The following is a 16,329-nucleotide window of genomic DNA, read 5'->3' as shown; positions in this document are numbered from 1 at the left end:
GTGTTTGGCTTCTTAAGAGTAGAATTGCTTGCCCTGCCTGTTAGCTCAGTTGGTTAGTGTTGTCCCTATATGCCAAAGTTTCTTGTTCGATCCCCTGTCAGGACACATACAAGGAGCAACCAATGAATGTATAAACAAGTAGAACAACGAATCTCTTTCTCTCTCTTTTTCCTCCCTCCATCTCTCCCCCTTGCTTGCTTGATCTCTCTTAAGAAAAAAAAAAGTTAAAATAAAGAAAGAGTAGAAGTGCTTGGTCATATGGCATTTCTCTGTTTAACTTTTTTTTTTTTAAATATATTTTATTGATTTTTTACAGAAAGGAAGGGAAAGAGATAGAGAGTTAGAAACATCGATGAGAGAGAAACATCGATCAGCTGCCTCCTGCACATCTCCTACTGGGGATATGCCGGCAACCCAGGTACATGCCCTTGACTGGAATCGAACCCGGGACCCTTCAGTCCGCAGGCCGACGCTCTATCCACTGAGCCAAACCGGTTCCGGCTGTTTAACATTTTGAGGAACTGCCAGACTGCTTTTCACAGTGGCAGCATCATTTTGCATTCCCACCAGCAATATATGAAGGTTCCATTTTTTTCTATATTCTCGCCTAAACTTATCTTCTGTTTTGTTTTTATTTTAGTCATTCTAATGTTGTGTGAAATGGTGTCTTATTGTGTTTTGTTTTTTTTAATATATTTTATTGATTTTTTACAGAGAGGAAGGGAGAGAGATAGAGAGTTAGAAACATCGATCAGCTGCCTCCTGCACATCCCCCACCGGGGATGTGCCTGCAACCGAGGTACATGCCCTTGACCGGAATCGAACCTGGGACCCTTCAGTCCGCAGGCCGACGCTCTATCCACCGAGCCAAACCGGTTTTGACCTTATTGTGGTTTTGATTTGTATTTCCCTAATGACTAATTGCGTTGAGCATTTTTTCATTTGCTTATCGGACAGTTTTATATGTTTAAAGAAATGTCTATTCAAATTCTTTGTCCATCTTTTAATTGGGTATTTGTAATTTTATTGTTCAATTTTAAGAGTTCTTTATATATTCTGGATACTAGATGCTTAACAGATATATGATTTTAAGATATTTTTTTTTAATATATTTTATTGATTTTTTACAGAGCGGAAGGGAGAGAGATAGAGAGTTAGAAACATCGATGAGAGAGAAACATCGATCAGCTGCCTCCTGCACATCTCCTACTGGGGATGTGCCCGCAACCCAGGTTCATGCCCTTGACCGGAATCGAACCCGGGACCCTTCAGTCTGCAGGCCGATGCTCTATCCACTGAGCCAAACCGGTTTCGGCGATTTTAAGATATTTTTTTACCATTCTGTGGGTTGTCTGTTAACCTTGATAGTGAGTAACCTTCCTATATAATAAAGAGCTAATATGCAAATGGTCGTCACACCCTCACACCATCACACAGTAATGGCTCAGACACTCAACACTGGGGAGAGAGGAATAGGGACCAGCCAGGCTGCAACCCAGGAGAGGGATAAGCCGCCCTCCCTGCAGTCCCGGGCACCAGTGGCTGCACCTGCTTCTGCAGCCAGGAGAGGGACAAGCTGCATGCTCTGTGGTCCCGGGCATCAGCGGCTGGGGCTGCAGCCCAGGAGAGGGACAAGCTGCCTGCCCTGCGGTCCCAGGCGCCAGCAGCTGCGCCTGTGCCTGCGGCCCGGGAGAGGGACAAGCTGTATGCTCCGCAGTCCCGGGCACCAGCGGCTGGGGCTGTGGCCTGGGAGAGGGACAAGCTGCCCGCCCCGTGGTCCCGGGTGCCTGCGGCCCAGGCAAAGCCACCTGCCCACAATCCCCTGTGGCTGTGGCTGGCCTGGGCAAAGCTGGCCTGGGTCCTGGATGCCTGTAACCAACCAGAGGGAGGGAAGCCCGGGTTCCGGGTGCCTGCAACCGGCCGGAGGAGGAAATCCTGGGTCTCAGGTGTGGGGCTAGGCAGAGTCGGTTAGGGTCGATCAGGCTAGCAGGGGAGCAGTTAGGGGTGATCAGGCCAATAGGAGAGCATTTAGGGGTGATCAGACAGGCAGGCAGAGGGGTTAGGGGCAATCAGGCAGGCAGGCGAGTGGTTAGGAGCCAGCAGTCCCAGATTGCGAGAGGCAGTCAAACATCCCTCGAGGGGTCCCGGATTGGAGAGGGTGCAGGCCGGGCTGAGGGACTCCATCCCCCCACCACCACCACCCCACCCGCTCTGGTGCACAAATTTCGTGCACTGGGCCTCTAGTTGATGTATAAGCATTTTTAATTTTTATGAAATCCAATTTATCTTTTTTTTCTTGTATTGTTTGTGCTTTAGATATCATGTCTAAGAAACCATTGCCTAGTCAAAAATTTACCTGTTTTTTTTCCTAAGAGTTTACAGTTATAATGCTTATATTTAGGTTTTAGATTCATTTTGAGTTAATTTTTTGAATATATTTTATTGATTTTTTTACAGAGAGGAAGGGATAGGGATAGAAAGTTAGAAACATCGATGAGAGAAACATCAATCAGCTGCCTCTTGCATGCCCCCTACTGGGGATGTGCCCGCAACCCAGGTACATGCCCTTGTCTGGAATCGAACCTGGGACCCTTCAGTCCACAGGAAAGCGCTTTATCCACTGAGACAAACCGGTTAGGGCTTGAGTTAATTTTTATAAGATAGAGGTCCATATTCATTATTTTGCAAGTGGATATCTAGTCCCAGCACCATTTATTGAAAAAACTATTCTTTTCCAGTTGAATGGTGTTGGTACCCTTGCCTAAAATCAGTTGACATTAGATATTGAGTTTATTCTAAACTCTCAATTCTAAAATATATATATCTTTCCTTATACCAGTACTCCACTCTCCCCCCCCCCCCATCTTGATTACTATAGCTTTAAGTAGGTTTTTAATCAGGACGTGTAAGTCCTCTAAAATATTTTTTCAATATTTGTTTGGCCATCTTGGGTCTTTTGTATTTTCATGATTTTAGGTTAGTTTGCCCATTTCTATTAAAAAAGTTCAAATTTTTGTAATTATTGCATTGAATTTGTAGATGAATTTGGTGAAGTAGTATATTTTTAAGCATTACAAGTTTCATTTAAATAAATCTCGGAGCCCTAACCAGTTTGGCTCAGTGGATAGAGAGTCGGCCTGTGGATTGAGGGGTCCCAGGTTCGATTCCAGTCAAGGGCATGTACCTTGGTTGCGGGCACATCCCCAGTAGGGGGTGTGTAGGAGGCAGCTGATTGATGTTTCTCTCTCATCGATGTTTCTAACTCTCTATCCCTCTCACTTCCTCTGTAAAAAAAAAAAATCAATAAAATATATTAAATAGATCTTGAAAATGTGTAACATAAAAAAAGAAGTTTATGATGCTTTTTTAAAAATTAGATAAGTATGTGGTTCTTACTTGGCCTCTAGGACCATCTGGCAGAGTAATGGGGTGGGCTTTCAGAGCCAGAGGCACTAATGTACAACACAGAACAAAGAAGAGTTGTTCAGGGCTCCCTGTGGCCAACTCAAGACGATGGTTTCTCCTTCACAGACCACTCAGTGTTCATGTGAACAGCCTTCCTCCTTCAGCATTCCTGTGGAGCACTTCTATTGTACATCAGGGTTTATAAAGCCACATTGATTATAATGGAGCCCTTGGGTAGAGATAGATATGATGGCTTCATTGCCATGAATTGCAAGACACTTGGGAGCATATTTCTTACAAGTAGCTGTTTGATACATTGTTTTCTGAAAAGTTTATGAGGCTTTAAGAGTGAAGATTATCTTGAACACAAAGTTACAGTTGGTGGCTAATTTAGTTTAATAGACATGCTAGCTGGGTTAAGGTTGCTATACTTTTATTTTATTGATTTCAGAAAGGGAGAGGGAAAGAGATAGAAGCATCAGTCATGAGAGAGAATCATTGATTGGCTGCCTCCTGCACACCTCTCACTGGGGATCGAGCCCGCAACCCGGGCATGTGCCCTGACCATGAATCAAACCATGACCTCCTGGTTCATAGGTCGACACTCAACCACTGAACAACACTGGCCAGCCTAGGGTTGCTATACTTTTAGAGTATGTGTTTGTATCCATAGCACTTTTCTCGTCTTTTGTTGTTTAACTTACTTACCTTTCTAGGTTCCTTATGCCATCACAGAACTATGAAGGAGGCATGGTATATTGGCCATAATGAGCAACAAAGTATGACTTGTATTTATTTTTATCTACAAAATAAAGAAACTAGAAAGAAAGAAAAACCTAGTTATCAATAAGTAGACCAAACTATATGGAGACATCATACAAGTTGGAAGTTTAATACAGACTAAGTATATTTGAACTATTGTTTGAGAGAACAGATAGTTCAGGCAAGTATGAATCCTGCTGTTAGCTGTGTGAGAATTACACTACTGATACACTAGGTATTGGTAACTACAACCAGAAATGTCCAGACATTGTTATTTGAACCTATCCAGAGCCAGGGGTTCTGCAGAAGTTTCCCTTTGAACATCTGGAAGAGAAATTGGTACCTGAGTGAGGATGAGAAGAATCCTATCTGCAAACCTCCTGCCAGCCACTCACTTCTCCAGGCTCTGTCTTTCTGTATTCTGCACTTTGGTTCAGCAGGGTATGCTGATTAGACCCTGTGCCGGCCTGCTTCAGGGCCTTTGCTATGCAGGTCCTTTCACCTGATAAGCCCCACATAGCCCTTTTGCACTTGTCACAACATATCCTATAATCAAGGCCTACATCAAAGTAACATTTTCTTCATAACAGCCTTCCTGATTTCTCTCAGTCTTTGCTCATCACTCCCTTTCCCAAATCCCCTTAAAGTTTTATGGGTGCTGTACTTGTCAACATGAATTCAGGCCCTGCTCGATGGATCAGTTACCAGCCTTAGCTTTGGGGCTGTTGATGTGGAATCAAACTTTGGTTGCATTATTTTTGTACTACAACTCAAGGAATTTTCTAGCAATCATGTCATAGTTCAAATCTCACTGTTGTGCCTAGTTTTGTAAGGTTCTAAATATGATTTCTTATGCATTTGTAGTCTACCTTTGTGGATAATAGCATTTCAGAAGTTATTGTTCCAGAATTACTCATTGTCCTGTAACTTTCCTAACTTTACCTTATTTTTCCCCCTTACAGGAAATGACTTAGAGGCCTTACAATTACATCTGTGCATTCTTGCTTTCGACATTACAATTGAGGGCCAACCCAGTCTGGAAGCACCTCTTATTAATGTTACAAGGAAATGGCTACCTCAACAAACAAAAGGAAAGAAGACTTATAATAACAAATGCCATTTTTTAAAAAACAAAAACTTGTTTTCAGAAAATATTAAAGAAAATTTGGAATTTTTTTGCATTCAAAAGAAGCTTTACAGGTAAATGGATTTGTCAGGCAGGCTCTGTCAAAATTCTGCAGGGATTTGATCTTCCTTCTTAAGGACTTAAAGTAATTCTGTATTGCTTTTTAAATTGCTGTTGATCAGCTTGTAGGTTTTTGGGTTCTAACTTTTCTGGTATATTAAAGATACATTATTATATTACATTTTTTAAAGTTATTTTTCTGCCATTGTAAATACAAGTATCAAAATATTCTTGCAGAGTAATTATAGGTGAGCATTTTTCTCAAGCATATCTTTTTATTAAGAGAGTGGAATGCTAACAGTTCTTATACAGCATTTTGGACACACTTATTTTTTGTCAGAGGTCCTGCCTATACTGAAAATATTAATTATATAAACCTGTTGTCCTTCTCACATCTATATTGGATCCCATGGTCACCTGCCTCATAGAAATGCCTTTTTTAAATCTTATATTTTCAGAACTCCACTATTTTTATACCTAGCTACAGTTTTGGGGGATAAAAGACTCAGAACCCTGACTCGCTCACAGTCACTGGGACAATTCCCTCTCCCGCATGTATTGCTGCAGTGCCCAGGACAGTAAAATGGACTACAAGCGGCGCTTCCTGCTTGGCGGGTCCAAGCAGAAGGTGCAACAGCACCAGCAATACCCGATGCCTGAGCTGGGCCGAGCACTAAGTGCTCCCCTGGCATCTACAGCCACCACTGCCCCCCTGGGCAGTCTGACCGCTGCAGGCAGCTGCCACCATGCCATGCCCCACTCCACTCCCATTGCCGACATCCAGCAGGGCATCTCCAAGTACCTGGATGCCCTCAATGTCTTCTGCCGTGCCAGTACTTTCCTCACAGATCTCTTCAGCACTGTGTTCAGGAACTCTCACTACTCCAAGGCAGCCATGCAACTCAAAGATGTGCAGGAGCATGTCATGGAAGCAGCCAGTCGGCTGACTTCAGCCATAAAGCCCGAGATCGCCAAGATGCTGATGGAACTTAGTGCTGGGGCTGCAAACTTTACAGATCAGAAGGAATTCAGTCTCCAGGACATTGAGGTAGTGTATCTTCTGTGTCATAACTGGGTAGGAAAATGTATTTCAGAGGTAAGTGAGAATGTGGTCTTAGTTTTCCTCCAAATCATCGTAAGTAATGATGGTCTTCATCCTCTTTCTTTTTTCTTTTAATTTTTGTTGTTGTTGGTAATCCTCACCTGAGGATATTTTTCCATTGATTTTTAGAGAGTGGAAGGTAGAGGGAGAGACAGAGAGAGAAACATCGACATGAGAGAGATACATCTGTTGATTACCTCCCATGTGCCCAACCAGAGCCGGGGATTGAGCCTGGAACCCAGGTACATGCCCTTGATCAGAATAGAACCTGGGACCTTTCAGTCTGAGGGCTGATACTCTATCCACTGAGCCAAGCAGACGAAGGCCCCTCCCTCCCTCCTTCCCTCCTTCCTTCCCTCCCTCCCTCTCTTCCTTCCTTCCTTCCTAAATATGTTTTTTATTGATTTTAGAGCAAGAGGAAGAGATTGATGAGAGAGAAACACATCTCTTGATTGCCTCCTGCACGCTCCCTACTGGGAATTGAGCCTACAACTAGGCATGTGCCCTGACTGGGAATTGAACTGGTAACCTCTTGATTAATGGGTTGATGCTCAACCACTGAGCCAAACCGACTGGGTCTCTTTCTTTCTTTAAAAAAACCTCAAAATATATATATGTATATAGTATTGATTTCAGAAATGAAGGCACAGAGTGAGAGAGAGAGAAACATCAATGATGAGAAAGAATCATCTATTAGCTGCCTCCGGCACGCTCCACACTGGGGATTGAGCCCACAATCCAGGCATTTGCCCTGACTGGAAATCGAACCGTGCTTCCTGGTTTGTAGGTAGACGCTCAACCACTGAGAATGCTGGCCAGGCTTCATCCTCTTTCTATTGATATTCTCTCCTTATAAAAAATTTGTTGTGTGCCAGGTTCTGAATTGCTTTCATTTCAAATTAAGTAGGTTAAAAGGTTATTAAACAAACAAATCAACCTATATTTATGTTCTTTAAATATTCAAATTGTAACTTAATTTCCAGATAACATATTATTAAAAGTACAGGGTAGAGACTATGATTATGAGCGTTATTTGTGAATTGTTATTATATAGAACCATTGTTTACTGTGGGAAGTTCCACACATGTTTAAATTATTTTTCCAGTTCTAAATTCACAGCTATTCACAATTGGATGCATTTGATTCTTATTGGATATTAGAGGCCTGGTGCATGAAATTTGTGCAAGGGTAGGGCCCCTAGGCCTGGCCGGCAATCAGGGCCAATCCTTCCTCCAGCTGCCGGCAGCTAGCCAGGGCCTTCCTTTGTTCCGCGCCGCCCCCTGGTGGTCAGTGTACATCATAGCGAGCGGTCGAACTCCTGATCAGTCAAACTCCTGAGGGGACAATTTGCATATTAGCCTTTTATTATATAGGATATTTCTTAGGGTCTTTGATGCTCGAAATATTCTCCCTCTTTTAAGGCTCTAAGTTATAAGATTAGACTAAAAATTTCAGAATAAAAATGACCTTTTCCTTCAGATTTATTAAACTTGATCTGTTATATTAGTGTCACTGCTAGAGTTTTTATGTTTTTTTATTATTGATTTTTTTTTTAGAGAGAAAGGAAGGGAGTGAGAGAGAAAACATCAATGTGAGAGAGAAACATTGATCAGTTGCCTCCTGTATGCTCCTGGACCAGGTATCTTATCCACAAGCCAGGTATGTGCCCTGACCAGGAAATGAACCCATGACCTTTTGGTGTATGGGACAACAGCTCCAACCAACTGAGCAATACCAGCCAGGGCTAGAATTTCTTTTTTTTAATATATTTTGTTGATTTTAGAGAGGAAAGGAGAGGGAGAGAGAATAGAAACATCAATGATGAGAGAGAATCATTGATGGGCCGCCTCCTGCACGCCCCACACTGGGGATTGTGCCCACAACCTGGGCATATTCCCTTGACCAGAATCGAACCCAGGACCCTTCAGTCCTTAGGCCAACGCTCTATCCACTGAGCCAAATCAGGTAGGGCTGCTTGACCATTTTAAACCTAAGACAAAGTACCAACCCCACTGTCTCACTCTGAATGTGCCCAAGCATGCTTCTGATGTTCCCTTATTTACAGCCAGGTTTGGGATTGACAGATCCTGAACTGCAGTTGCCTACTTTGTGCTCTGAGGCAAGGCTGGGTATATGTGAGTCCTGTCATCAGTGACTTTGCCCCTTACCTTGAGTGGTTCACCCCTCACAGTCTCACTGTTAGAGAAATGAGTTGTGACTATGGTCTGTGAGCTAAATAGTGCCTGTGACAGTTTGTTAAGGGTTCTGGAGTCAGAAGATCTGGGTTTAAAATTTAACTCTGCTTCTTACTGACTGAATGGCCTTGAGCAAATGTAGCATCTCTAAGCCTCGGCTTGCCCATCTATAAAGTGGAATTACCACCCACCTTCCAGGGTTCTTGTGAAGATCAGAAGCAAGTGGTATGTGTGAAACTCTGTATCCATCATCATCATTTATTATTGTTTCAAACATGGCTTGAAAGGTACTATTAGCTTTTGTCTGAAGTACAGAGCACAATATGTACAAAACCAACAGCAGAGAGAAGTGTGCAAGATATTCTAACTAGAACTCTTTTAGGTGGAAAAAGTTACCATTCTCGGAACATTTGCTCTGCTCCTTTCTCTCCAGGTTCCTGAGGTAGGCACCTCCCTTCCCCCTCTGTATCTTCCTTTTGGTGGTATAAGGTGGCAGTAGTATTACCTTCCCGATGCAGGAACTGCTAAGACCTTTAGAGTATAAAAGCCTGAGAGAACCTTTTCCACCAGTAGTTACTGCTCTGTTTGCCTTGCATCTAGAATGGGGCCATGGGGAAAGGAGTGTGTGGGTGCATGGGGGAGTGGTTCATTGAATACATTTGTAGTAGCTGAGAACCTTTGAACAAGCCAGCCAATTGACACTTTCCCTCACTGGATTTATAGAAAATGTGTTGTTTACATTATATAGAGAGAATTTTGTCTAAAACAGTGGTTCTCAACCTTGGCTGCACATTAGAATCACCTGGGAATCTTTTTAAAATCCTGATTTCTGGGCCTCATCCTCTGGAAATTTTGTTTCTTTGTTATGGGGTGGGGCCACAACATTAGTAACAAAGAAACAGAATTTCCGGAGGATGAGGCCCAGAAATCAGGATTTTAAAAAAAGATTCCCAGGTGATTCTAATGTGCAGCCAAGGTTGAGAACCACTGGTCTAAAATGAGAAATAGGATATTAATTGAGCATTTCATGGGATTTCCTTTGTATAAGTTTCACATGGTCAGTCCAGCTAAAATGTGAATTCAGGAAAAATATGCTTTTCTGTATTGAATTTTTTCTTTGTACAAAGCTTTTACATGCTACCCAAATGTTTTCTAGCGGTAAACTACACGGGACCAACTCTCTGTATCTTTTCTTTTTTAGTTTAGAAGCATCTCCACCAGTGGTTTTTATGATTGTGTTAATTCCAGTGTTCCTGTAAAATGCCAGGCTAGCTGGATTGAGTGGCTGATTTCTCTTTGATTTTTGTCTACCTCAGTTGCATTTGTCCTAGAAATGTGTTATTCTAACTAAGGTTCATTTTCAATTAAAACATGTAGTTCATATTAAAGAATTATAGACAACCCTATAACTTGGTTTTCTGTTTATTAGAAAGTGACAAATGCCCACCTCTTTACAAACATCTGTCATTTGTCTTAAGTAGAATTACTTTTCAGTGCAAATACAAGTAAAAGAATCAGATGGACTGTGATTCACACGTTCATTCCACAGATACCCATTGCACACTTTACTTTGTGCCATGTACTCTTTGAGGCACAGGATACAGTGATGAATAAGACAGAATTCTTCCCTTTGTATATATGGATAGAAGAGGACTGCAATCTTAGATAAGACAGAAGGCATCACTGAAGAGGTGTCATTTGAGTAAAGACCTGAAGGAGATGAAGGAGTAAATCCTGTTGATAATCAGGAAGAAGAGAACACCAGGCAGAGAGAACAGCTAGTGCAAAGTTCCTGAGGCAGGAGTGACCCTGACTGTTTGAAGAGCAGCAAGGACCTATTGTGGCTGAAACAGTGAGCCCAAGGGAGAGTACTAGGGATGAGGTCAGAAGGTAAAGAGGTCAGCCTCTGCAAGTCAGGTGAAGGGAGGCCAGCAGGACAGGATCTGCTGTCCTTGTGCAGGGAGCAGTGATGCCACATCTCCCCTTGCTGGCTGGCTTCATTTCTTGGCAGCTCCAGGGCTCTGGTGTCATGGTGGGGCCTCACTGTTGGGAATCCTTGGCCCCCGGGGCAGGTGTTCTGTACAGGCATTCCAGAAGTCCAGGGCAGCTACAGATCTCCCAGGAGTTTTATGTCTTTAAGGGGACTATATTTTATCTGTCAACATTTTTAGTGGCTAAGTGTCACCACCTTGTAAACGGGTAGGCAGACTTTAAATCAAATCTTTATGTCTTTATTTTTAAGAATAGTTTATTGATTTTCAGAGAGAGAGGAAGGGAAAGAGAACCATTGACATGAGAGTGTAATATCAACCGTTTTTTAAAAAAAATAAATCTTTATTGATTTCAGAGAGGAAGGGAGAGTGAGAGATAGAAACATCAGTGATGATAAAAAAAGAAAAAAGAAACATCAGTGATGAGAAAGAATCATTGATTGGCTGCCTCCTGCATGCCCCCTACTGGGGATCGAGCCCACAAGCCAAGCATGTGCCCTTGACCAGAATTGAACCTGGGATCCTTCAGTCCGCTGGTCAACGCTCTATCCACTGAATCAAACCTAGTAGGGCTAACATCAGCCTTTGATCAGCTGCCCCCTGAAGCCCTCTACCAGGGTTTGAATCTGCAAACCCGGACATGTGCCCTGATTAGGAATCGAACCCACAGCCTTTAGGTACACAGGATGATGCCCAACCTACTGAGCCACACCAGCTAGGGCAAATCAAATCGTTATGTAATTGAACCTTGGCTTCCAGTTTGATGCACTGACAGATGTCTTTTGTATACTATGTGGTTACCTATGAAACTGTTTGAAATAATTTGTGAGCACTGACTGTCTTAATGACCTTAATCCAGGCACAGTAACATTTATTTAGAATAGATATATGCCAAAAATACTGTAGAATAACAGTAATGGAAAATATTAGAAGCTCATTTCAAAATGTGGTGTTCATTAACCTTAATGGAATTAAATTTTCATACTGGTGTTTGTTTGTTTTTGTGTGTGTGTGTGTGTGTGTGTGTGTGTGTGTGTGTGTGTGTAGTGTTGTTTTTTGCCTAAAAGTAACAGTCAGTGTTACTTTTTCTTGTTTCAACTAGTAGATCTTCCATAACAGATTATGGAGTAAATATTTCCTAACTGCATGAAAATCCAAATTACTGCTATTAATCAGAAACTGTAGTTCACTTTAAGTGAACTTGTATGAATCTATTTTCAGGCTGTTGCTAATTTCTAGTCACTCTTTTTGGCTTATTCTTTTAATGAGGTGAATTTTCTATTACCTAAATTGTCTTCAGACTTTAGCCTTTAGAACAGTGGTTCTCAACCTAGGCTGCACATTAGAATCATCTGGGAATCTTTTTAAGAGTCTCATGCTCTACCGACTGAGCTAGCCGGGCACTTCCTGGGAATCTTTTTAAAATCCGGATTCCTGGGCCTCATCCTCCAGAAATTCTGTTTCTTTGTTATGGGGTGAGGCCACAACATTAGTAACAAAGAAACAGAATTTCCGGAGGATGAGGCCCAGAAGTCAGGATTTTAAAAAGATTCCCAGGTGATTCTAATGTGCAGCCATGGTTGAGAACCACTACAGAACCTATAGCTAATTAAGTAGTTGGCATTTGAGTGAGTCTCTACATTTAATTGTGAACAACAAACAAGATTTACTGTCTGACCAGCACATTCTATGTGGGTAGAAGCCAGTGAAGCCAAAGGGCATATGACACTCTGGGGAGACTGGACCCTTTGACATTGATTTGTCAAGACACACTGTGCAACCGATTTATTACCCTGAAAATCACTAATATAAAGGAGAAACATAAGAAATTAAGCAAATTTCCCTGCCTCTCTGGTACAGACTGTTTTTCAGGGTAAACAGCCCTAATGGATAAGATTTTTCTAGTACTTACAATATACTGCAGCATATTCTACAGTATACAATATGTATATAGTATACAGAATATACTATAACAAGGCACACAGAATAATACTGAGATTCTTCTATTTAGAAGTAGAGGATAAAACCATTTGGTGAAAGGTCCTAGGGGGAACTTCATAAGGGAGGGATCAGCCCTTTCCCAGCCAAATCCATTTGTCAGCTTCAGCATTACTGAATATGATATAACCAGGTGATCATGTCCCCTGATAAGAACCACATAGCATCACCCCCATAATATATTCTTGTACTTCTCCCCTCCCCCCAAGGGAGAAAAACAAACTAACGAAGCTTCAGGGGTGGGCAAACTTTTTGACTCGAGGGCCACAATGGGTTCTTAAACTGGACTCAGAAGAAGGAGCTGCGGCCGTGTTTCCCGACGTTGCCATGTTAACACTGCTGCTGGTGAAGGAGCAGAGGGGAGAGCAAGAGAACCCTCCGCTCTTTCGGCTCCGCGGGCCGGATAGAACAGCCGAACGGGCCGGATCCAGCCCGCGGGCCGTAGTTTGCCCACGGCTGCGTCTAGAATGAATTCCCAGTCTACAGGAAATGTGAGACATAGTGGAACAAGTTATACAATACCACAAGGAAGCAATCAGATAAATCCAGAATGTGGCATATTCTTCAGGCAGTTGACCTGATTTGTTCAACAAGTCGAGTACCTTAAAAAAATTTAGGTAAAAGGTACCTGAATTTAAAGAGTTAGGTTGACTCCCTTGCTACAAACTTCATTTCCCCTCATTGTTGACCTGGAAGGAGGAAAGATAGTATTGGATCTGGATTTGTTTTGGGTAGATAAAGGAGGGGACCCAGCCCTCATCTGAGAGACACAAAAGAACTGCTTCAAGGACCTGGGATAAGTGGGTCAGCTGGTGAAGGCAGATGGTGAGTAGCAAAGATGTAGATTTTAGGTGGACAACTTGAACAAACTGAAGAACCTATGCAGCGAGACAGTTGGAGAGAAAATGAAGAAAAAAGAGCTAGTGGGAGATGAGTCCATTCTGGAGAATATGTTAAATCTCGATGACCTCACCTCGGACAATTTAGCTAACGTGACAGTGTCACAGATCAAAAAACTCCAACTCCTCATTGACGAAGTCATCCTGAGTGTGATGCCAAGCAATTAAAGGTGGAGAAGAGCAGTTTGAGAACCTCTGAGAGATCAGGAACCTTCTGCATCCCTCTGTGCCCATCAGTAACGAGGATGCGGACAACAGAGTAGAGAGGATTTGGGGTGATTATAATGTCAGGAAGAAGTACTCGCAAATGAACCTGGTGGTGATGGTTGATGGCTTTGAAGGCAAAAAAGGGGTAATGATGGCTGGGAGTCGAGGGGTCCTGGTGTTCCTGGAACAGGCACTCATCCAGTATGCCCTTCTCACTTTGGGAAGTCAGGGGTACACTCCCATTTATACCCCGTTTTTCATGAGGAAAGAGGTCATGCAGGAGGTGGCACAACTCATCCAGTTTGATGAAGAACTTTATAAGGTGATTGGCAAAGGCAGTGAAAAGTCTGATGGCAACTCCTATGATGAGAAATACTTGATTGTCATCTCTGAGCAGCCCATCGCTGCTCTCCACCGGGATGAGTGGCTATAGTTAGAGGATTTCCCCATCAGGTATGCTGTTCTGTCGACCTGCTTTCGCCAGGAGGTGGGCTTCCTTGGCTATGACACCCATGGCATCTTTCGAGTCCATCAGTTTGAGAAGATTGAACAGTTTGTCCACTCATCACTACATGACAAGAAGTCATGGGAGATGTTTGAAGAGTTGATCACCACCGCAGAGGAATTCTGCCAGTCTTCAGGGATCCTGCACCACATCGTGAATATTATCACAGGTTTTTGAATCACACTGCCAGTATGAAACTTGACCTGGAGGCTTACTTTCTAGACTTGGGAGCCTTCCGTGAATTAGTCTCTTGTTCTAACTGCACAGACTGTCAGGTTCACCGCCATGAATCCAATATAGGCAAACCAAGAAGATGATGGACAAGGTGGAGTTTGTCCATAAGCTGAATGCTACCATGTGTGCCACTACCTGCACCACCTGCGCCATCCTGGAGAACTACCAGATGGAGAAGGGCATCATTGTGCCTGAGAAGTTGAAGGAGTTTATGCCACCAGGTCTCCAAGAACTGATTCCCTTTGTGAAGCCTGCACCCATTCACCAGGAGTCATCTAAGATGCAGAAGCAGCAGCATGAGGGCAGCAAAAAGAAAGGGGCAGCAAAGATGTCACCCTGGAGAGCCAGCTGCAGAACATGGGAGGTCACCGATTCCTGAATATTCCTTCCTCCCAGTTTTGTCAGCTGGGATCCCAGAGCCTGCCTACGAGCAGGGAAGCCAGACACATACCCACTCATCGCCTGTCCCATCTGGCTGCATTGCTAAAACTGGAACCATCTGCTATTTACAACACAGTGTAACTGTTTGCATGGGCCTAGGACTGAGGACTGAAGAAACCATGTAATGAAGCCTCTCTGAGGGAAGGCTAGGACTTGCCTGCAGTCTTCCACCTGGGGCTCAGACCCTGTCTCACAGTTCTACCTGGAACCACACTCACTTTTGCTTTTTCCTCCTAGAGAAAATTGTTCCATTTAGCAAGTTAAAAAAAAAAAAAAAGAATTAGAAGATATAAAAACCAAATAAGTCCTAGCCAGTTTGGTTCAAAGGGTAAGAGTGTTGGCTTGGCCTGAGGACTAAAAGGTCCTGGGTTCGATTCTGGTCAAGGGCACGTACCTCAATTGCAGGCTTGATCCCTGGCCCTGGTTGTAGCCATGCAGGAGGCAGCTTATCGATGTGTGTCTCTCACATCAATGTTTCTCCCTCTCCCTCTCTCTCCCGCCTCTCCCTCTCTCCTCCCACTCTCTAAAAAATCAATGGGAAAAAATATCCTCTGGTGAGGATTGGCAAAAAAAAGAAAGAAAAAAAAGAAAAATAAAATAAAATGAGCCTTTTGAGATTGAGAAACAAAAAAAAATTTAAAAAATAACTTAGGGCCGAGACCGGTTTGGCTCAGTGGATAGAGCGTCGGCCTGCGGACTGAAAGGTCCCGGGTTCAATTCCGATCAAGGGCATGTACCTGGGTTGCGGGCACATCCCCAGTAGGAGATGTGCAGGAGGCAGCTGATAGATGTTTCTCTCTCATCGATGTTTCTGGCTCTCTATCTCCCTCCCTTCCTCTCTGTAAAAAATCAATAAAATATATTAAAAAAAAATAACTTAGGAAGTTTGAACATGTACTAGGTCTTGGTTGATTGGATTTGCTTCAGAACATTTCAGCAAAAGTGGAGTTGGGCGGAAGGATTTTTAAAAAATGGCATGGCATCCAGCTGGCATATCTCAGGGGTTGAGCATGGATCTATGAACCAGGAGGTTATGGTTCAATTCCTGGTCAGGGCACATGCCCAGGTTGTGGGCTCGATCCCCAGTTTGGGATATGCAGGACGTAGCTGATCAATGATTCTCTGTCATCATTGATGTCTCTCTCTCCCTTTCTCTCTGAAATCAATAAATATATATATTTTTTAAATGACACAATGGCCCTAACCAGTTTGGCTCAATGGGTAGAGTGCCGGGCTGTGGACTGAAGAGTATTGGGTTTAATTCCAGTCAAGAGCACATGCCTGGGTTGTGGGCTCAACCCAGGAGGCAGCCGATCAGTGATTCTCTCCCATCATTGATATTTCTATTTCTCCCTCCCTCTCCCTTCCTCTCTGAAATCAATAAAAATACACTTTTTTTTTTTA

General features: G+C 43.1%; 1 protein-coding gene and 1 pseudogene across 7 annotated transcripts in view; both read left to right on the top strand.

Annotated features, from left to right (window-relative positions):
• The window catches only part of GARRE1 (granule associated Rac and RHOG effector 1), a 101,264-nt gene that overhangs the window by 31,506 nt on the left and 53,429 nt on the right, over positions 1-16,329 (top strand). For 6 of the 7 annotated variants that reach the window (XM_059666967.1, XM_059666966.1, XM_059666970.1 and 3 more), the window contains one exon: positions 5,130-6,401. In XM_059666967.1, coding sequence (XP_059522950.1) covers positions 5,907-6,401 — 495 coding nt within the window. In that variant the 5' untranslated portion in view covers positions 5,130-5,906. The remainder of the gene's footprint in view (positions 1-5,129; positions 6,402-16,329) is intronic. The other variant, XM_059666972.1, reaches the window with a different exon arrangement.
• On the top strand, positions 10,528-15,415 carry LOC132217190 (serine--tRNA ligase, cytoplasmic-like; annotated as a pseudogene).

Source organism: Myotis daubentonii, chromosome 15 (assembly GCF_963259705.1).
Source record: "Myotis daubentonii chromosome 15, mMyoDau2.1, whole genome shotgun sequence".
Classification (NCBI taxonomy): domain Eukaryota; kingdom Metazoa; phylum Chordata; class Mammalia; order Chiroptera; family Vespertilionidae; genus Myotis; species Myotis daubentonii.
This window is presented reverse-complemented; position numbering and strand designations above follow the sequence as displayed.